The 22,755-nt window shown below is 43.1% G+C and overlaps 1 protein-coding gene across 1 annotated transcript in view; it reads right to left on the reverse strand.

Annotated features, from left to right (window-relative positions):
* Positions 1-22,755, reverse strand: part of tln1 (talin 1) — a 72,411-nt gene that overhangs the window by 16,662 nt on the left and 32,994 nt on the right. The window contains exons 21-48 of the mRNA XM_070925252.1: positions 21,999-22,165; positions 21,767-21,895; positions 20,205-20,318; positions 19,685-19,798; positions 18,897-19,031; positions 18,111-18,239; positions 17,844-17,946; positions 17,247-17,455; positions 16,812-16,931; positions 15,421-15,618; positions 14,713-14,852; positions 14,223-14,316; positions 13,738-13,827; positions 13,100-13,222; positions 12,811-12,954; positions 12,535-12,696; positions 10,820-10,960; positions 10,454-10,635; positions 8,844-8,976; positions 8,077-8,178; positions 7,752-7,922; positions 4,850-5,098; positions 4,206-4,325; positions 3,959-4,105; positions 2,393-2,559; positions 2,112-2,295; positions 1,277-1,402; positions 9-125 (exon numbers count right to left, since the gene is read on the reverse strand). Coding sequence (XP_070781353.1) covers positions 9-125; positions 1,277-1,402; positions 2,112-2,295; positions 2,393-2,559; positions 3,959-4,105; positions 4,206-4,325; positions 4,850-5,098; positions 7,752-7,922; positions 8,077-8,178; positions 8,844-8,976; positions 10,454-10,635; positions 10,820-10,960; positions 12,535-12,696; positions 12,811-12,954; positions 13,100-13,222; positions 13,738-13,827; positions 14,223-14,316; positions 14,713-14,852; positions 15,421-15,618; positions 16,812-16,931; positions 17,247-17,455; positions 17,844-17,946; positions 18,111-18,239; positions 18,897-19,031; positions 19,685-19,798; positions 20,205-20,318; positions 21,767-21,895; positions 21,999-22,165 — 4,010 coding nt within the window. The remainder of the gene's footprint in view (positions 1-8; positions 126-1,276; positions 1,403-2,111; positions 2,296-2,392; positions 2,560-3,958; positions 4,106-4,205; positions 4,326-4,849; positions 5,099-7,751; positions 7,923-8,076; positions 8,179-8,843; positions 8,977-10,453; positions 10,636-10,819; positions 10,961-12,534; positions 12,697-12,810; positions 12,955-13,099; positions 13,223-13,737; positions 13,828-14,222; positions 14,317-14,712; positions 14,853-15,420; positions 15,619-16,811; positions 16,932-17,246; positions 17,456-17,843; positions 17,947-18,110; positions 18,240-18,896; positions 19,032-19,684; positions 19,799-20,204; positions 20,319-21,766; positions 21,896-21,998; positions 22,166-22,755) is intronic.

A 22,755-nucleotide genomic window follows, 5' to 3' on the forward strand; every position in this document is an offset into this window, starting at 1 on the left:
TCACTCACAGCCAGCTCCTGTTTGATGTGTTCAATTGTAGCCTCCAAAGCCCTGGTCCCCTTCGTGGCTTCATCCTCCACTGCCTTCACCGTCTTCAGGAGGGATGTCACGTTGGTCACCATCACCTACAGCGACCAGGTCAGATCATATGGCCATACATTATACCATGGGTCACTAACAGGCGGACCGCGGTCCGAGTCCGGACCCAGACGCTGTCCTATACGGACCCGGACCTATAATCAATAAATTATTAAGGGATTTTAAATTTTGACGGGGCACTCCTATTTTAACTGACGCAGCTTTTCTAGTCTTTACGGCGCTGGTTCAGCAGCTCAAGAAACTCACAGACCAATTTCATACGTGTTACGCCAGCCCACGTGACGCTACTCAGCCAATCAAATCTGTGCATTCAAGGCGATAAACATTGCGACTCTGAATACAGACAGACGAGAGAGGAGAGAGGCGAGTGACCGATGATAAGACGAGTGAACGATACAGGGAGAGAAGACGGAGAGACGAGTGAGCGGGAGGGAGAGAAGACACATTATTTATTGTGAAATTGGTTGAGACTGTTAAGTCAAGATGTGCAACAGTTAAAGAAAAAGGGAAACTCAAGCTCCTGCTACACTTTATTTTGTTTTTCTAAAATCAAGCACTTTATTTTAAGATGCACAATTTTTCTAAAGCTATTTTATTTATTTTCTCTATTTTATTATTAAATGCAGCCCTTCTTTTACTTAATGAGAGAAGAACATTATACATATCTACAGTATTATATATCTGTAGCGTTCAATTTTAAGTGACAATAAATATTGTCAGAATGTTTTTGAATTGTACTTTATTTGATTTGACAGTCAGTTGTTGATGACATGCAGACGTTGATACAACTACTAGGCTACTTCAATTTATATCACACTAAATTACAACGCAAGTTAGACATTATGATGTTCCGGACCTTTGCTTGAGGACATTTTCTCTAACTGGACCTCTTCAAACTTTAGCTGAATACCCCTGCATTATACAGACGGCAAACCTGCTGTGATGAATGTCACAAACTGATTCTACGTCTACGACTTTCCAAAGCAAGCAATCCAACCGTCACGTCCACTGGTGGGAGGTGAGAAACTTCTCTCTCTCAAGCTTTTTCTTTTTCCTTCATATGGCCGGCTCACAGTTTACAGCTTACAGAAGCAGGGCTGCTGTAGAGGAGTATCTTCAGAGATAAATGAAGACCAGAGCAGGAGAGCCTCATGTGACCCTGGCTTTTGTATCTTACCTTAGCCGAGTTCTTGAGCTGCAGCATGCTGGGGTCGTCATGAGGTTTGCCTGCAGCTGCCTTGGTGGAGCTGATGAGGTTGCCCAGAGCTTTGGCCACATCTTTCACGGCATTGATCAGGACCACCTATAGAAGTGTGCAGAATTAATTTGATGCCTTCACATAGGGAGTGATTGTACCTAGACACATGAAGTAGCAGTTGGGTCCCAGCTCAGGGGCTGGATGTGGGTTTATGAAGGCGTGTCCTTCAGAGGATTGAAAGCTGGTGGTCTTTGCCTGCCTGCCTGCCTGCCTGCCTGCCTGCCTGCCTGCCTGCCTCCCCCCCCCCCCCCCCACACCCAGATAAGACTGAGTCTATAAGTCTATAGAATTCACCATAGATAGCATCAAAACCAGTTCCCTCTCCTATCTTAAAGAAGACCAAAATGACATGGCATTTGATTTTTCCTTGAAATCGTATAAAATGGGGACATGATCCATTTTTCCTTTTTAAATATTTTGTTCTTTTGTATCTCAGATTGTTACTTAGTGTTCCTTTTCTTCATGAATGTATCTCTTATTTCTATCATTTCCATCTATACCAAAACCTAAGTCTAAGCCTAAGTCTAAGTGTGATGCCTGACTTCCGATTAAAAGCTGTTCCTAAAGCAGCCCGCTAATGTCACTCTCTATCATCAGGTTTGATGTATTCAGTTGAAACAGTTCAGGACTCTTACTCTACACGTGTGGCCATGAACCACAGCTGTTGGCAGGACCTTACTGTATGTTGTGTTTTAGCTGATTAGAAGTTGGTCTAAACACACAGCTGACAAAATGTCAGTGCTGCCGTCTGTACCTGGGTCTCTGGGTCTTCAGAACCCAGGCTGGCAGCTCCCAGTTTGACCACATCAGCCAGTTTGGTGATGGTGCACACTGAGGACTGGGCAGCCTGGGCCAGTTTCTCCTGACTGGCTCCAGCGCCGGACACCAGCAGCTTGGTGTCCTCCACCAGAGCCTTGGCTGTCTTCAGGATGTATTCTCTGCACACAGGAAGGTCACAAAGTCACCAAAGATGGTGCATATATTTAATAACAAACATGAAACTGCTACTGGATCTCTTATAGAGGGTCTCTGTACCTGTGGTCAGCGAAGGTCTCTGCGTTCTCTCTGTTCAGAGTACCAGCAGTAGCAAACATGATGGTCGTGTCCAGGTCTGCAATGATTCCAGACACTGCACTGGCCGCTGTGATGCAGGCCTGGGTGCCCCGGTTACCTGCCTGCAGGGACGCCAACACATGGGAGACCTGCAAGGAGACCAACCAAGTTATGAGAGGGAGGTGGACCTACCGTGCATACCTAGTAAAGATAAAAGTTATAAAAATGTTCAACATAAAGCCATAAACCACCATGAATATAACAAGAACAAAACCCCATGAATGAGGTAACTCTACAAGCAGGGTTTCCACCGGTGTATCCGGCAGGGCCTGAGTTGACCCCCCACTGGGCCTAAGCATCGGGGGATGTTTTTGTGTTTTTAATGTTTTATTTCAAGATGTTTTTTAAAACTATAGTTACAGTGGGGCAGCTCGGTTGGAAAACGTAGATACAGTATAATGGTTGGAAAGCTCACATGCAACATATGTTGGTTAAAACGTGAGCGCACTACATGAAAGGAGCAGGTCTGAGATCAGTGTTCTTTACCCTCATTGAACATAGAGTGACGTTTGATGACACTTGATGCTTCCAGCTATCACAAGCTAACGTTACCTAGCAACCTTAGCTAGCTAGCTAGCCAAAAAGTCAGTAACAGAGAATCTTCCTTTGAGAAATTTAGGGATAATGTCAGGGAGGAAAGGTAAAAGCCAAAAAAAAAAAAAAAAAAAAAAGAATCTCAGTCTCTTCCTCATCACCATCACCTCCAGTATTTGGCAGTCTGAAAAAATGCCATACTTTAATGCAACACGGTTGCAATACTACTTCGCTTGTTTTCACTTACCCAGTCTTTTTTTGACCCCAGGCCTCACGAAGGAGAGGCCACAATCAAAAGTAAATGGAATGCATCAAGTGCCGGTTTTTCCCAGAGGCCTTAAAGTGATCAGTTTGGATTGGAGTTCAACAACAACAAAATGTATTTTGTTGTTGTTGAAATGTGCCCAGCATTCCAAGGCTGTAAGAATCTGTAGCCAATCAGAACCTTTTTCAAGTTTTATTATTTATTTAATTTAATTTAATTTAATTTAAATGTTTTTGTTGTTGAAAACACAGCATTCCAAGACTGTGCACTGTCAGATTCTTTGTAAGACCCTGCTATAGTTGTTGATGAATGTGTGTTGAATAAATTGAATAAAAATGATTTCTAACAACACATTACTTATTTTAAAATCTCCTGCACCTGCCACCGATACTTGCCACGGAGCCTACCAACTTTTCTGGGGGAAAGTTTAAGAGGAAAAAAGTCAAATTTCAACACTTGTAATGTGATATGATGGGAGTTACAGTAAACTAATGTGTGTATATATAGAAAATACCCAGGTTTGCCTCATTATAAGTGTGAAAAAACAGCAACATCCCCTGTTCGAATTCTGCTGTACATCTCTCGCTGCCTCGTTTTCTATCATCTCTTCACTATTGCTGTTTCAAAAAGGCATAAAATGCCTAAGAAACTACTGAAAAAATAAGTTAAGTGATTGATTGTGGTCTGACCTTCTCCGAGACTTTGCGGGCGCTTTCAATCAGCTCTTTCTTGGTGAACGAGTCGTTGGGGCTGCACTGCAGAGCTCCAGCTTTGGTTACCAGACCTGTGCAGCTGAAGCCCAGCTCGCCCACCTGCTTCTTAATGTGAGAACCAATCTGGAAACAAACAGACATGAAACCACGTGAAAACGGTGGAAAGACGTGGAGCTGGCATGGCCTGAAAGTGTCTCTCTGAGGTACGGTTGGTTTCGTTTACTTCATCATTCTCTGCCGTTATGGCTGCATATTTGGCCTCATCTGCCAGATTTCCAAACTCATTGGTCAGCTGGTTGGCCAATCCTCCGAGGTCGTCTGGGTTGGTGTTAGACTTGGTCACCTGAAGAGAGATGAGAAAATGTTCAGGTTTTCACCAGGTAGATTATTAAAAAAACTGATAATACTATAACAACAACAAACAGTGCCGATGTATAATTCACGCTAAGTCACATTAAGCTAATTTAACCGTCCAGTTGTGTACCAGGGGTATGGCCTAATAATGTACGAGGGGGTGTGATTTTAGGATTTCAGAGGTAAAACTGCAGTTTATGAATAAAATTCACATTCGATACAGAGGGATGATACTGTCCTCCAAATGGGGATCTTAACCAGATTCAGACAGCCAGCCAAACTCCCTTCCTGAACTGGGGGTTAAGGGACAGGCACAGCAGGGTCACCTATTGGCAGGCTACTACCTATGCAGCTTTACCCACCTATAACAGGCCAGTCTCTTTTTTGGATCACTTAAAATGAGGCTTCATTTCGATAACATGGTTTGCTATTTAGCTCATGTTTTTAGTTTTTTTTTTTATTTCAGTCACCAGACCTACTTAAGCCTGTTAGATGATTATCAAAATGCCTCACCATCTCCTGCACAGTGACAGCAATGGCCTTGGCCGTCTTGACCATGGTAGTCTGGTAGTCCACGAAGGTGCCTTCAGCTTCAAGTGCAGGAGCGTCTTCCATTTTATTAATGGCATCAGTGATGGAGTTCACCATGCCACCCACAGCACCTGCTGCACTGGCTGCCTCAGCCAGGGTGGCACCCAGGTCATCTACTGCTTCTTTCATCATCTGCACCGACTCCTCCAGGGCCTCCTGCATGTGTGCCGCCTGGAGAAAGGAAAACAGATTTGACTGGGGAATGCTGAAATATTCAACCAGACTGTTAAAACAACTAAAATCACAACTAAAATCAAATCTATCAAATCAGATGAGAAATGTGAAGATATAAAAGCATGTATGACCTCCTCAAGATCAGCGTGAGAGAGGGAAAATGGGATTTTTGAGATGCTCCTCGGTTGGAGGAAGCACGGTAGGACGACACTTATTTGTCAAAGGAGAGGTCACAATCGAAGACTACACCCAGGTTTCAGGCTGCAGCTCTGATATTTGCATAGGGGGAGCTAGGACTCTTCTGCCAGGAGTGAGGATGGACTTTGGAGAACCAAGTACAAACATTTTTGGACAGAAATAAGATGTCGCACACTGAGAGGCTCCCTAATGTTCCTTCCCCTCTTAAAACAAAAAACTTGGAGACGAAGGTACAATTTCCTTTAAGGTTGGATCACAACTTGGCATGTTCCAATATTCCTAATGCTTGATTTCACCACTTCTGACACATTACTGTATTGCACTGAAATCAATAGACCCAAAAGTGTATTTTTCTCTGTTTCATAGTCCACAGTAAATTTTAGAGCTGAATGAGTATAATGCATTCATAATATGCCTTAGTTCACCCTTTGTACCAGCAAAACCCACCCGAATGTCATCAATGAACCTTTTAAAAACTATTCACTCTCCCCTGGTAAACAGTTTCCATTGTTGAAATTTTTGTTTTCTTAATTTACTTATGTGTTGTCTATTTGCAGAATTGGTTTTCTTAAGTTGCAGTGCGTTGAGCTCTCAGGGCCGCTGCACCCTTTCATTATCATTCATTATTATTTCGACATTATTTATGATCTAGTAGTCCAAGAGAGCGCCTCAACACTATGTCTCTTTCTACCGTTTTGCTGAAGGCAGTCAATGGACCATTAGCTACACCTGGTGTCATGCAGAGAGACTTGAGGATGTTCCATCACTAGCATTTTTGAAAGCATTATTAGACAAAACTCAGGCTTCGCTTTCTCTTTGCACTTGTGTGGTTACTACTTGCTTTGTTTGCTCAATGATCACAGCATTAGATCAAAAGGGCGTTAAGGTTTCTGTAAAAAGTAATTATCTTTAATCTTCTTTATCCTAAAGTCCATAAGTATTTGTTTGGCGCTCCAATATATTCGGACAAGGCAATACAATGCTGTCATTTCCTTTTTGTCAAATAGTTTAACTTTGATGTCTTTCATTGTTGCATTATCAGACTTGCTTTCATCAAACAGTCATTGATTCCTGATTATATCTTGGGCCGCTGCATCGCTGTTAGTAAGGCACAAGGCTTGGGTCTGCGCACCTTCTGATGGCTGAGGATCCATCTCTGTGGGAAGCAGTCAACATATAGCGAGACGCCAGGGATGATCCTTCTGATTTCACCTAAGCCAAATTCAGTGAAATTCAAGCTCACTTTACAATAAGCAAGTTCGCACAGCTACCCGTGTGAATAAATTAATTTATGAAGACGACACACTCCTTTCGGTGTGTGACAACTTATTTTTTCTCCTGCTGTCAGCACCCCAAAAGGCAGTCCTGTGAATGTTGTGCATGATGTAATCTCATTTTCATACAGTCATTTCTAATTTATTCTCATTTAGCTGGAGAAAGTTTTGGGACATCTGTCACGGTCACAGGTTGCCATTTGGTGGCCAACCTCAAGAAAGCGGGCCTTGTATATATTTTTCAAATGTGTTATGATTATTCATAAATTCAATTCAAAATGGACAAATTGTTTTTAGAAATCTGTACATCATCATTCAAATCACTTCTTAAAACTGTCTTATAGGCTTGTGTTTACATGTGCAAATGGACTTCACTTATATAGTGCTTTTCAACCTTAACAGTTCCCAAGAGCTTTACAGATTAGGTCTCATTCACCCCTTCACACACATTCACATTCACATTGAGCTGCCGTGCAAAGTACTGGCCTCCATCGGGAGCAACTTAGGGGGAACTGGGGATCGAACCCCCAACCCGCTCTACCCTTCACTTCCACAGTTCTTGCTTTTATACTGATTTTGATTTAAGTTTTTTCCCTTTGTATGTTGTGACTACAAGTTTACAAGCTCAGAATCAGGACCTCAAAGATTCAGGCCGTAAAGTAGCTTTTCCTGAGAGCCTGAAGCTAAATTCAGCTCTAGCAGCTACTGTACAGTGTCGAGTTGTCAACAGTATAATTTGTACAGTACCTCATCAGTCAGGCACATGGGTGGATATCATTAAGCTAACTTATCAGATGTGACTTACCAGCAGTTTGTCATATTACCATAAGTGGACATCCATAGAAGTGATATCAATTAACACAATGCCACTTAATTATCAGTATGAATATTTGTGAAAAACATTAAGTTATGTGTCAATTCTTACCAAATTTGTATTGTATTTTTCTAGAAATTAGATGAGCGGAGTTTATTTTGAAGTCTTTTGATGTAGAAACAAGATATGTTTGTATTATGTTTGGTAAAGGTTTGATGCCGTGCGGTCCTGGAGCTTAATATGTAGGGAGCAGTTGCAATTAAAATCACAATAGAAATACACGTATTGCATTCTCCATATTATTGGTCCTGTGTTTTGTTACAACCCCCAGAACCCAGTATATGACAAATGCCAGCTTCAGTACCTTGGGGTTTCCTCCAGCCTCCTTGGCAGTATAGAGCATCTGCAGGGCTGACTCGGTCAGGGTTTTGGTCTGGTCTAAGACAGCCATCTGCTGTTGGCTGCTGAGGATCTTGGACGCCGTGCCAATGGCTGCCATGATCAGGGGCTCAAAGTAGCTGGCCATCTGAGACACCTGGGAACAAATCATACATGAAGACAAGTTCAAAATAGAGATTCTGAAATAAAAGGAACGTGTGAGGCTTCAACCAGTTTAACCCAGTGTTAGTCTTTAGATGGACCACCATTCATTGGACACTGCTGCGTAGAGGTGTTGTCCTATGTTTTACCTTGTGTCCCAGCTGGGAGGCCTCAGACCGAGCAGCCACAGCTACAGGATCAATCAAGTTATTGATCTCATGGACTGAGGCAGCCATTTGCTCATGGAGATTCTGCAACATGTGAACAAACAAGATGAATCAATATACCTTCAATCTCTACGGTTGCTATTACAGTTGTCACAGATCACAGGTTAGGCACAATGCACACCAAGTTACATTACAGATATATGCGCTTCTTAGATCATTACACACAAAGACAGCACAATGATAGACATGATACATAATACATGTACAGTACAATGCAGTACAATACAATTGCCATGCAATAATTACGAACTTTACAGAGGTTGTACCAAGTGGTGGTGCTGCATTGAAAAACAATACATAATATTTGAGCATGGAAGTTCATTCTTGACATTTGGTAACCTCATGCAACAAAATAATCTTGACACTCAAAGAAATTTCATTCGCTGAACGCCGCTATGGGCCATGGTTGAAAGCACTTGAAAAGGCTAGAAAGTAAACCTTGAGTTCAGGGTATTTTTATCATAGAAAATAAAGCTAATACTTTCAACTGCATCTCACGTCTTCTTCTGTGGCGGAAGTACAGAAGAGCTAGTAGGTGGACCTTTGAACTTATTGAGTTGTTACAAATACATAAATCACATAGAAGTACAGGTGTGAAACACTTAGAAATAAATATGTAAAGAAATAAATATGACACCGCATGTGTAAACATCAATTTCACATGTGCTTTTCTGTGCGTGCGTGTCTACCTCCATGGAAATGTCCTCTCGGGGTGTTAGCTGCTGGCTTATGGCAGCCAGAGATGCCTGGTCAACCTCGCGGATGCAGCCATTCAGCACCTCAATAGCGTCATCACATTCTCTCTGACCAGGAGCCTTTTCTCTGCAGGAACACAGACGAGATGACGAGATGGAGTGTGCATACAGGGATTGGTGGCTGGGGCAAGTGATTACTAAAGCAGCGGGAGACTCTTTGAGACCCTTAAAACCCACCCGACAGCAGCAAAGTAGAGAAACAGATGTTACAGTGGAATTAGTACCACTATTCTCCACTCTTCATCACTATTTTTACAATTGAAGTGACCCCATCGCAAATGTCTGTCCGACAGCCAAACCCAAAACAGTTACAATATCCTTTTCTTCATGTGTATCTGAGTTTGAGAAGGCGGGTGCTACAGCATGGCCCAACAGCAGGCTTTAAAAAGAAAGAGGTCCAAATAAAAAAGAAGAAACTGTTGTTGTGCTTTCCATAGTAACTGTGCTATAACAAAAACAGTGTATATCTCTGTACTGTTAATGCACTAAGCCTACATAAAGCTTTTACTTTGGTCGTATTTTTCCATTAAATATTTAAAAAATTTGCGATGTGACACGGCTGTACAGTAGAGTGTATTTCGTCGCTCTTTCTTTTAAAATACAGCCATAGCAGAGGCAGTAGGGCTTGCTGCAGTAAGTGCTTCCCCAAGGTTTTGAGGGCTTGGCAGAGTAGGAAGTGTGATTTGGTTTGATGTCCTTGTGCCTTTCAGCAACAAGAAGTGCTTCGTTATTTTGTCTTTTAACTTCCTGTCTCCGTGGGAGGTGGGGGATGCATTGTGTAGATTGACATCTGCTGCCTTCTGAATCTTCCACATGACAATCAACTACTGTTTACAGAGAAATGCTAATTAATCCAGTTGCGATATTTGTTCAAGATGAGTATTAATGCATTATTATCAATTATAAAATATGAATTAATTAAAGCCTAAACAATTATATTATAATTATCATACGTTACATAGTTGGGTAAGCAGATGGGTTTTAATTCATGCTGATAAATCTGATCCCAGTAAAAACCGCCTGGTTAAGTGATTGTTTGTGAAGAATTCAAATAATGTTAATAACTTAACAACCTGCACCATCATATATAATATATAATAAGTTAGCATCAGAGCTCCTGAGCTTTTTTACCTGCACCAGAGCTGCTGCAAACAAAATAGGTTAGTTACGCTTGTTTAGCTGTCAACTAATAATCTGACATGAAGATTATAAGACCTCCTCAAAAATGTGGAAGCGTGTTCCAAATTTTGAGAAATGTATACTGGGCTGAGCCACTCAGGACTGCAACTTTTTACTTGTATAAAGCAGGAGTAACAAGCAGAAGTTAAGAGACAAAACAGGAGGCGGAACAAACAAGAAAAGGGGACGGGCTCCATAAGGTCAACAAGGTCTCAGATTCCCTTCCTGCATCCCAGAGCTAGTAAAGATGCTGTAAAATGGGCCTGGCGCTGCTAAAAGGTGGAAGTACCAACAGAGGAGAGGGTTTTGTCAGAGTAGGATGCGACCCCTGAATCTGAGTCAGAGTGGTTGCAGTAGTAGTTTACCTCATGTTGGTGATGAGTTTCTTGATTGAGTCAGACACAGTCCTGGAGTGTCCGGCCAGCACTGACCACTTGGGGGGGTCTTTGGGGTTGACAGCCAGAGAGCGGGCGGTCTGGATCAGGCCGGTCGAGCTCTCCAGCATGGTCTTTGCTGCCACCACGATGGGCTCCATGGCTGCATGACCCTAAGGACGGGGAGTGGATATGAGTAAGAAATTCCGCATCCAGAAGTTGAGTTTAGTACAAGTTTGAGTTTCAGCACAAAACAACAGTAGTGACATACTCAAATTGCTATTCAGTCATTTCACTTAAGAGTTGACTATCAGTGTCAGATCATGCTTCCGAATGAATTTCTGATGGGACTCTTACCTCAGGGCTGATCTGAGCAGGAATGCTGGCAAACTCTGGGTTGGAGGCGAAGGCAGTCAGGTTGTCCACAGCTTCTATCAGAGGACCAGTGGCAGCCTTACACTTCTCTCTGTTCTCCTGGTTGAAGGCTCCATCCAAAGCCTGCACAGGGGACATTTTAGCCATGCTTACACTGACTGTATTGGTGTCCCTGGGGCTAGAGTGGCTAGGTGAACAGTTGTTTAGGCTGTAATACTACATGACCACAGGTTTGCTGTGTGGTAATTTTGGATTAAACACAAATATATTTAGCAAAATGCAACTTATAGGAACAAAAATAAATCATGTCAGTCAGTACTGTGCTTTAAATCAGCAACAACTAGTTTGACACGCAGTAAGCTGAGGGCTCTCAGGGCCCCTTTGGCCTAGGAAAGAGGGGTGGACACCCGGAGTCAAAGGTCCTGCCTCCACAAAAGTCCCTGCTCTGGATCTTTCCACTTTCACGCAGTAAGCAAGCACTGGTTATGTATCAATTTTAGCACTTTTCTGTTGTGTGTTGTGGGGACAAGGACATTCCAACATCACAGTCATGCAGCAGTGGAGTCAACAACAACACAATGACCACGTAAAATCAGGGTCTTCAACAAATCTGTCGGTTTTTGATCAGAATCTGTCTAATTTGCTTCATTATCACGGTTCTGCAGATAGAAACACAAACAGGAATGCACAGGGTGTTTACATCGCAGGGACCTTCCCAGGGGACCAGGAAGCTTTTGATGAACTCAGGAACTAAACCTGCATTTCCACCAGAGGAATCAGGGAGTAAATTTAGTTCCCGTACAGTAGTTCCAGGTGCTAAAAAAAAGTCCCTGCTCCGGAGGTAGTACTTTCTAAAGGTTCAGAAACTCTAGGGGCGGAGTTTGAAGGGCTGACACCGCTGATTGGTCAAACACAGATGGCGCAGAAACTACAACTTGTGTCATGCTTCAATCACAAAACAAGTAAGTACTCGAAATTAGGAAAAGGGGTGGACAGTCCTTGTTGTTTATTAAAGCTGGGCTAGGCAGTTTTCTGGAAAAGGCCAGAAATTGAAAATACAGCTCTCCCATCTCTGTTCTACGGCCCGCCCATCAGACGAATCCGGACACGTCCACGCAATTCATACGCCTCTGATTCTGATTGTGTTAACAGCAAATAGGGACGCCCTCTCTCTGAAAGGACCTGTGATTGGCCAAAATCTCCCGTCACGGGCTAGATTTTCTGAAGCCTGAAAACAGAGCCATGAGACCACTTGAATTACACTATACTGAAAGCTTATTATGTATAAAACTGCCTACCCCAGATTTAAGGTGGAAAAACAAAGTTACGAACTGTTGTCAGCTTCCCGACTCAATTTAACAAAAACACGTCATTTTCTGGTTTTCCTGCTAGTGTTGGGTTAATTAATACAATGGTGAACCAGCGTTAAAGTGCTTCAAAAGATGAGCTTGTCCAATCTTCTAACAACTTCTGAACCCCCACGCCTCCCTCCACACCATTCCTATGCTGCTTCTAACAATGTAAACCCCGGTCTGACGCCATCAGAATGAACTATTCCGTTTGAAGCATACCCCAGCTTTTAAAGGTTAGCCCGTGGCCAGAATGCAAACCAGACATCAGCTTTCACTCAAACCCGAATTATTTGCTCCTCATTTCATTGATGATGAATTTGACGATGAAGGACTTGTACTACAAACCTTTATAGACTTGACCAGGTTGGCAGTGGTGTTGGCCACCTCTTTGGCTGACTGGACAAACTGCCTCTTAGCAACAGGGTTGGGAGTTTTAGAAGAGGCCAGGCGGCAGGCGTTACACAGTGCAGAGGTGTGTTTGGCCACAATGGTGGCTGCAGAGAGCACCTGGGCGGAGAGGGGAGTGAATGGAGGATGTATTCAACCACTTCCGCTTAAGACAGAGAAAAGTGATGATAAAACTGCCCATTAGTGTGATGCTGCAGTGAGGTCAGCATATACCTGAGATTGGGTGCAGGCAGGGTCCACCAGGTTCTGGCAGGCCATCTGAATAGACTGATTAGCACGGGCAAACTGAGCGGGGTCCACCAGGCCCTTCTGACCTGCCGAACTGTTGGGGTCTGATACTCCCACTAGATAGGCAGCCTAGGGACATCAACAGATCACTGGTCAGTTTACATTATGTAGTATTGCAAACTCAACCAAACACACACCTTGCCAGCCTACTCCGTTTGTTATTGCGCTGGTGACGCCACTTAGAGGCAAAGTGGCCTTCAGTAATGATTGTTACCTGTGCAGCTGCTTCAGTCAGACCACACAGGGCTTTGGAGCCACCACTGACTGAATCACCAAACTCTGGCAGGTTGGAGTTCTTGGCATTGTGGGAAATGCCTGCCATGGACTCACCAAGGACCTGTGACAAGTGACACGGTTTAATTTGCAAAGCAGTAACTGAGGGAGTAATGCACAACCACAACAGATAACTCTACTTAAGAAGTAGGGATAATATCAAATCTGAAAACTAAAGCGTGTCGGTAGCAGAGTGACATGTCAGATACTGATACAAATCAAATATGTCTTTTTATCAAAAGCAGTTCTTAAGTTCTTGTATTCAGGCAACATTTAACATTTGAGAACTTTGTAAATATTTCTCAGGGTAAGTTTTTGGTATCAGCAACTAAACTCTGGTAACTAGACAAAGAGGAGTGGACAGAATGGGGTTAAATATTTAAAAGCTGTCGTCAATTTTCACTCAAAAATCAAAAACTGCTGGTAAAATCAACACGACCAACTAAACACTGTAATTACTACCACATTACAAAGTTGTTTCCAAGAGACTTTAAAGACGTTATCGGGGACTAAAAGACAATGAAATGAGGAGGGTGATCAAAGACAAATGAGATGGGAAGGTAAAGAACAATGTTTTACCTTAGAGTTCTCCATCACACTGTCGATGCAGTCAAAGTACGACAGCTCACTGACGGCCTCCGTCGGGTTCTCCAGCATCCCCCTCACTGACTGCACGCAGACACAACACACGAGAAACACACATCGTACCTGCACCACATCTCAGCTGAATGTCACATGGTCGCTGTACTGTCTACATGCTTGAATTAAGTCCTCCTTTTATCGTTTTCTTTATCATCAATCATTTCCAAGTCATTTTTAAGCGTCCATGACCTGAGCTGTAAGAGTTCAACGCCACACACCACAGGACCACTCATTGCTCATGTCAAGCCAATCACATCAAAGCATTAACACTCAGAAGCTACGGTATGAGCTGCACAACTGAAGTTCAGTATTAAGTCCCAACCAGTGGCCTGCAGCAGGATATAGACATGACTTAAACTGGTGGTTCTAGGAACAGCAGACTAAAGAGAAGAGGAGATGGGTGGTTGTATGAGGGTTGTTACCTCCAGCTCTCTGAGAGCATTGTCACACTCCTTCTGACCCGGAGCCTGCTGAGTGCACATGGTGATGAGCTGGTTGATACTGTCTGTAACTGCCCTGTGGACATAAAGGCTCAGAGATGTAAAAGACGGATAGGCAGTAGGAAATAGAGCCCGACCGATTTATCAGATATTGGCCTATCACAGATATATCGGTATCAGCGTATGTTTTCCAATATGCGCCAATATGAAAACTTTATTTTTTACACAATACAATACTGAGAGTTACTGGAGTAACTCAAAAATGGTGTCACCACATAAATTGTGTGCATTAGAACCACAAAAGTAACATTTGCATTTTGGAGCATAAAACTGGAGCAAAAATCTTAAACTGCTCAGTCCAGCACTAGGCATGATGGGAAATGTGGGCCGTAGCTACAATACTCTCAGCATCGGTCGGGCTCAAGTAGAAAAAGATCTGCAAACAAAGAGACGGGAGAGAAATGTCCCTCACCGAGCAGCGGCTGCTAGCTGGTTCTTGAGGTTGGGGGAGCTGGGGTCAGTGGACAGGGCTTTGGCTGACAGCAGCAGCTTGCTGGATGACATGGAGATTGTCTTCAGGTTGGACACCACCTGTGTCTGGTCCTCTTTAGACTAGAGGAGAGGAGGAGGTAGGTATGTAGAGAACTTCAGAAACTTCACAGTTATAGCAACTGTACCATATAACCTCTTACTGAAATGAACACACACACACACACACACACACACACACACACACACACACACACACTGTAGTTCATTTGGACTCAATCCCACATACACCGTCCTGCTGCCCCAAATACTCACTAGAGCCCCAAATGAGGATTCATCTGCCGCTGAAAATAGTCCCCAACAAATGCACTATTTCCTGTTGTTTGAGTAAGGTTGGCTAAAAAGTACAGTGAGCAGCTGTTTTAGGAAATTATGGAGCCTCTTTTAAAAATAAAACTTTACATCTCTGAGCTGTTTTTAAAGATTTACGTATTCAGTGGGAACCTGAGATTTCCTATATTCTCATCAATAGAGTTTTTTGATGTATCCTGTTTTGAGGCTGCTGTCATTTCATCCAATCAAATAATTCAGTTGGCTCCGTTGCTGAGTGGACTGGGTGTCAGTGGCGTTTCACCTCCGGCCACAGCCAGCGTCACCACTGTCTATCAAGGGACTCTCTCATCATACTGACTTGAGATGTTCCGGCCATGTCAATGCCAGCCTCCAGGAAGTTGCTGAAGTCCTGTCCAAACTTGCTGGTGGCCCTGGATACATCCTGGGTGGTCCCTCTGGACGCCTGGACCACCTCGTTGGCTGACTGGTTCAGACCGGCCGCCACCTCGTTGAGCTGAGCCTGAACCTCCTGGAAGCTCCTTCCACTGGATGGGAACTACAGAGGGAGGAGGAGGAGAATGAGAGCTGCCAGGTGCAGGTGGTTGCTATAGATACACACAGATATATAGATATAAATCTGGGATATTGTTCTCGGAATTAAGAATGCATCATTTTGGATGAGACTGGTTCATTGTCAGTCATGAAAGGTTGTTTTTGACAAAATAAATAATACAGTAACAAGGAGCATTTAAAACATTCAGAAGAATGGGAAATGTATCATAAAAGATGGACAAAAACTAAGGAAGATAAATACATTAGACAGATTTCAATATCTATATTAAACTGTTTAGAAACAGTTTACTCTGTTAATTATTTTAACAGTCTCAGTTCCCTTTCAATCTACTGTAACTGTTGTGGAATAAATACTTGTCCATGTCTAAAGATGAGTTGAAAGTTAGTTTGAAAGACTTTAAGCATGTATGGCTGACTTACATTTTCTACAGCTACCTTAATTGATGTTTTTTTATGAAAACATTGCATTGACATATCACCTATTAAAGCTGTGAACGTGTTGGCAAACGATTGCCTGTTTACACATTCGGTAGACACAGAGCAACATTGTGTGTGTGCTACCTGATGAATGGAAGGAAGTCCAATATTCCCCTCTCTTTTAGCTCTGTTTTTTTGGTCTCTACAAACTCCTGAGGGAAATATCTGGCTCTTTAGCTGCTCCACTATGTTCACCAGCTAGTCTAGGTAATGTACAGTGGCTTCTAGTGGCTTCTAGAAAGCATGTGAGGGCACAGAGACTGAAGCATACAGCAGAGTTGAAGGTCGAGAAAACCAAAACAAAGAGCTAATAAAGCTCTGTAGAGCCGAGGGGAACTGCAGAGTTGGTGATAATCCCTGTGGGTTCATTACTACGAGCAAAGCCTTTCACATTACATTAGTCATTTGACCCAGTATTAATATAAAAATATTGATTAGTGCAGCTTTGACATTAACGTGGATGTTATAACTGCCCACATATTTCAGCATGTGTCATCTGGGACCAGACCACACAGTGTTGTTGCCTTATTTTGCGTCATGGAAAGACGGAAAGGAGGAAGGAAGAAAGAATGGAAGACAGAAACTGCTACTGGGCTTGGTCCACTAATACAGAGGAACCTCACTAATCCAAGTTAAAAAAAACATCATTCATCTCACCCCTATTTATACATCAGTATATAATCCATCTATCTTACTTACAGAGTCTGCCAGCAGAGTCTTGCTGGCTTCACCCACAGTGCGGATGGCGTTGTCCACATCCCTCTGGCCAGGAAGGCAGTTCACACATCTGTTAAGGGCCTGAGACACTGCCTTAGCCACCTACACACACACACAATGTTCAGTGTTGAAGAGTCAAACTAGTTTCATGTCTCGGCAAGTTGCAAGTTTCATAATGACTGAGTCATTGTCTTCTCTAACCAGTGACAGTTCACGCTCTCATGCCGCTACTTGCCAGAACTAATGCTACCATCTACAGCATATGTTAGCTCCCTTTCTAATCAAGCAAAAGTAGTTTGTTTAGCAGATAAACACAGCAGGATATCCTAAAGACATTATCTAAATGGAACGTGATACTGTGATGGAAACATATGAATAAACCACTGTGGCCTCCCTGTCCCTCAGTCCGTCTCTGACCTGGGCCAGCCTCTGCTGACTCTCTGCGTCTCCTGGCTTGGCGATGGCCCTCTTGGTCTCTTCGATCAGGTTTGCTGACTTATCCATGACGTCACCGGCGCAGTCTAGCATGGCGTTACGTGCTGGCGAGTCGGATGTGGTGGCAGCGACTCCTCTGGCGGCTGAGGCCAAGGACTTCAGGGCCTGGGCCACGTCTCTGGCGGCCATGCCTGGATCCAGCAGGAGGGAGGAGAGTTACTTCAGTGTGTGGTACGGATAAATACCACTTGTTAGTATGGAGACCCAGATTGTTTGAAATTAAATAGACGAATGAGACATAATGATATAAATAACCATTTGGATAAATACGGACAAAAAATATAATATTACCTTTAAAGTTGAAATAATCAAACAAAGCTCATTATTATGACATGTTATTTCATCCAGCTTTTTTCAGTGATGTGATTGGTTGTCAAACCAAAGCAACAGCAAATCACACTGCTACTGCCCTCTTTTGTCTTAACGGGAGCTATTTATTGTTTTCACAATTCTGTGATGGCAATGAGTGGCATTTCATTTTCTGTTGCTCTTGCCTGAATGTGTTGACGTTAAACCCACCTGTGTAGTTCTCGTTGCCCCGTGTGGCCTCACTCAGCAGCTGGGCGATGGCTGAGTTCACAGCCTTGGTGCTGGTACCCAGATCCTGGGAGCACTTCTCGAGCTGAACGACACAGCAAGGAGACATGGGAAGAAACAAACTAAATACGTCTCTTCAATTTGGTGATGTGGGAAATGAAGCTCATCTTGCTGTTGACATCCAGTTCATGGTGTGGCACAACCTGGTAAGTAATACAGATTGTGTGTGTGTGTGTGTGTCTGTCCTACCGTCTCTCCTGGCAGCGGTTTGAGTCTGCCTTCCTCAGCCGAAGCCTTGGCCTCCTGGATGTCCTTCTCCAGATCTCTCACCATCGATAGAGCGTTGTCTATCTCCAATGGGCCGCACGCTTCCTGAGCCTGCGCGCGCACACACAATAGTCAACAACAATGCAAAATCTTAATCTGTGTTGTGTCTGTCAATGCAACAGGCTTCACACAAGATATAACTTACCTTTGCAGAGGGTAATAAACTTGATAGCAATATGGATAACAAATGGCAAATGTACATCAACTTGTTTTGTTAGCATTAATGTAATGTTATTACGACATCACAATAACAACGGGCCTACAAGAACCACTCGTACGACCAGATTTGTTTTTCGGTGGCTCGTACATGTGATTTAAGATCATTTGTAGCATGAACTCATTTTCTTGCATTTAGAATTTTCTCTGCAGTACAAACGGAAACCACATGTGGTCCACAGGGGACAAACAGTTGTTTGACCTGAAGTCATAGCGCCTTTATCGGAATGAATTGGTGAGTTTAAACATGATACGCTCATTAACTAAAATAAAATACAGAACTAAAACAGACTTAATGCAAAATAGGACTACTACTTCAGCATCAAAAAGCAGATAACTTAGTTTTAAGAGGTCTATTAGTGCTTGCTGAATAACGTGTCAGTCTAATCTTGATGCCTTAAGACAAAAACGTTGTAGAATTGAGATTAAGTTAGATAAACGTCCACATCATACAGTCAATATAATATAAGATATAATAAAGATGTGGAGTACCTTCTGTGAGGCGGTGCGGAGCTCAGCGAGGGCACTGGCCAAGTTCTTAGCACACTGGCTGAGCTGCATAGCTGAGGCCTGGTCACTGATGGTGGGAACTGTAGCCTTGGAGGCTGTGACCATCTTAGCACCAGGCTAGTGGAGGAGAAGAAGAGAATTACACAAGATGAACTGCACAATATGGGTGTGCTGGGTGGACAAAGAACTTACTGATGCTGTAGCTATTCCAAGAGGCTGACCAGGAAGGGTCTAAAACATCTAATGTTTGTCCTAAAGGTGGAACTAAATATATGGTGAAAGAAATCAAATTTAACCACTCGTGAACATAAACATTCTCTGCAAATGTCATAGATCAAAGTCGGGGGGGGGGGCGGGGGGGGGTCATCAAAAACCATTAGATTGTTTCAAATGGGTGACCATTTTCTTTAAGTGCTTTTTCAGCTCTCAATCCAGACACTGATTTCAGGTTATCTAGGGACACTTGAAAATGCACTTTAGACTTGAGGCTTGCTGAAGCTGGGTGATCCATCACAGTTGATATCATGTCAGGATTTGAACTTTTCAGTGCTGCGTTACTGTTGCTTGGCAGCGTGGCATCAGAACAGATCACATAACCTACACAAAACATGTATCTATCATTACTGTACTGTTCTGTCAATGTATGTTGTGTTGTCCGGTTCCAGTACTGCTACACTACTACAGAAAGTCCTACTTTGTTATGAGCATCAGCATGTGTCTGGAGGTGTTGCTGCTCAGTGAGTGAATGAAGCTAATGGTGTGAGACTCACCTGCAGGAAGTTCTGGCTGGCACTGATGAGGGCCAGCTGAGCGCTGGGGCTGTCGGGCTGAGACTGGCTGCCTCTGACCCCCTGAACCAGCTGAGGGATCTGCTCTGCCACCACCTGATGACACACACACACACACACACACACACACACACACACACACACACACACACACACACACACACACACACACGACATTAGCTCACATTTTAAAAATGGTTTGACTAACTTACCTATATCTATTCATCCCATTTAAGTCTAACTGAAATAAAAGTGCATGTTTTTCTGGTAGCATATAGAGGGGAGACATTTTTATTTTATGTAAGTCAGAATACAGTCCTCTGTATTGTCAAATCACTGACTTTTTTTTGTCATTTCTGTTGGATTTACAAGGATGCAAGCAAAAGATGTGAAAGGATAATACATGAGAGTGAAGAGTTTGAAGACAAAGCTACTCTGTCTATAAAACCATCTGTGCAGTACACTGAGTTGAACGGACAGAAGCAGGCAGTGAGTGAGTTACCTTGCAGCTCTGGACGAGTTGCTGCTGGGCAGCCTGGTTCCTGTTGGTGGAGGCAGCGTGCTGGGCAGCAGCTATGGTCTGCGTGGCTGCTGCCGCTGCCTGTTTGGCTGCATTCTGACAGGAAACAGATAAAAGTATAATGCGTCAAAACACTGTGCGTATATATGTGTAGTGTGTAACAGAATTTTAAGGTGCTAGCACTACATGAGCAGCTAAGATCAGCTGGTTAGCAGAACTAATACGGGGATGCCTCTTCCAGTTATCTTACTTAGTTCCAGTAGCTGATGACAGCAGCATAATATTGTAGAAGTTGTTATGCAGCACTATCAAATATCACATTTAAACTATAAGAACTTTTAGCACCTTGAATGGACAATTCTGTGTCATTAGGTGAAGCTTAAGGAGAGTTTGGTAACATGACAAGTTTAGAATCAAGTGAAGGGTCCCCGTATGTCCCAGCTATTCATCATTCTAGTCTTAATGATTAGTGGGGATGAGCAACATGGTCAGCAAGTTGGCAGTAGTCTATACAAGGACACTCAGTAAATATTGCAGATTTGAAACAAGCTTGTTGCCTCATAAAAGTGGACCACAGCAGAATATTTAATGGTAATCTGTCCTCATAAGCCAGACTGACGACACTACACGGTGTCCTTACTGATTACTCTGATAAACAATAGATGTGAATGGACATTAAACTCAAATCCAAATACATAAGATCATTTAAATTGGACAGTTTACATAGTAGAGCGACAGTAAACACTGGGATAGACGATGCCGACATGTAACAAAGGTTATGTGCTAAATATCTTCAACCACTGTGGTCCTTCATTGCCATTGTGGCAACCCCTGCTGAAGCCTGTTCGACAGTGTTCGTATAGTTCTTCCTATAGTGTTCTCTCACACACCTTTCTGACCCCCATACACACTACTGAAGTGTGATGTGTTCACGTGCCTCTTGACGTTTTGTTATGTGTATAATTAAGTTACTTTTGTTGAATAAATAACTTTATCTAATCTTTGAAACAGTGTGTCTCCCACTTTGTGACAAGCATGAACACACACACACAGTAATTTCTTTGGACTCAATCCCACATACACCGTTCTGCTGCCCCAAATACTCACTAGAGCACCAAATGTGGATTAATCCGCTGCTGAAAATAGTCCCCAACAAATGCACCATTTCCTCCTGTTTGTTTGATAAAAACTACAGTGGGCAGCTGTTTTAAACATGAAACTATATATTTGTGAGGTGTTTTAAAGATCAAGTCTTCAGTGGGAACAAATGAGCTGGGAGCTGGTGTTGTTGGCTTGGACTTTGTTAAGAAGAAGTAGTAAAATACAGAATAAAAACACACTCATCCTTTCTATATGTAGACTTCCAGTCATGGCTGGATGTAGATTCACTGTCAACAAAGCACTCATTTTAAAAGCTGTTTGATTTTTATGGATTCCACCTGATGTTAAACTAGCTTCCACCGGTCAATCCAATAATTCTGTGTCGGCAACACAAAGCACAATCAGATTTCTGTGGTTCTTTGCTCTGCCTCCTTCCTTTTTACCTCCAGCTTGTTCACCAAGCGTTTCTTGATAGCATTCTGGGCGGCAGCATTGGTGGCCATGCGGAGACCTTCAGCAGCCTCTCGCAACTTCTGCTGCTGCTCCTCACTGTCAGGGTTTGCTGCTGCACCCTGCACAGATTATGACACATTAAAACTAACAGACTCATCGAAATGAAGAAGTCTGTTCATGTGTTAAGCGCAGACATAATGAAAGAGAAAGACAAAGGCAGACCTTGGCAGCCTCCACCATCTTGGCGGTGGCATCAGCCAGCAGCTTGGCGGCTGACAGCAGCTTGCGCGAGTTCTCCAGATCTGACTCTCCCTCTGCATCCATCTTGATGGCGTTGACCAGATCAGACGTGGCCTGGGCGAGGATACGAGCCTGACGAACCATCTCACCTTGTGGGTTAAACGAGATGGAAGACAACATACGTTTTTGAAGGAAAATTCCACCCTTGAGACTGCTAACATTCAATTCATTTCAGGAGTTACGTGCTTTATGATCAAGTGCTTATGGTTAAATGGGAGTAATAATAGTGACTAGTAATAATATGATGTTTTCAATATAGTGAGGGAGTAAAAGTCTAAATCCCAGCAGCACTGTTCATTACAGCCCACAATGCATTAGTGTGAGGCAGATCCAACAACATACTGAGCTCTGTTATAGTGTTGCCTCTGGAGGAGTTCAAAATGCTGCTGTTTTGTCTTGAAGAAGACCTTTGAGAACAGTTCACTGACTCGGCCATCACATTCAGCAATATAGACCAGACCGACACACACGGGCACTTTGCAAAACCTCATAGCTGTGCCCCTTTTTGGGGGATAGAAAACGGATATCCTTAGTTAGTTTGGATTACAAGTTAACAAGTTTGTATGCATTCATTTCGTGTTATAGACATGTCTAATAGTTATTTTGCTACCTTGATAAATCAAGGTTGATCGGTCAGCCGTCATGCCCCTGCAGTATTTCCCCATCCAAGCTGATCAAT

The sequence above is a fragment of the Enoplosus armatus genome, chromosome 18, assembly GCF_043641665.1.
Source record: "Enoplosus armatus isolate fEnoArm2 chromosome 18, fEnoArm2.hap1, whole genome shotgun sequence".
Lineage (NCBI taxonomy): Eukaryota > Metazoa > Chordata > Actinopteri > Centrarchiformes > Enoplosidae > Enoplosus > Enoplosus armatus.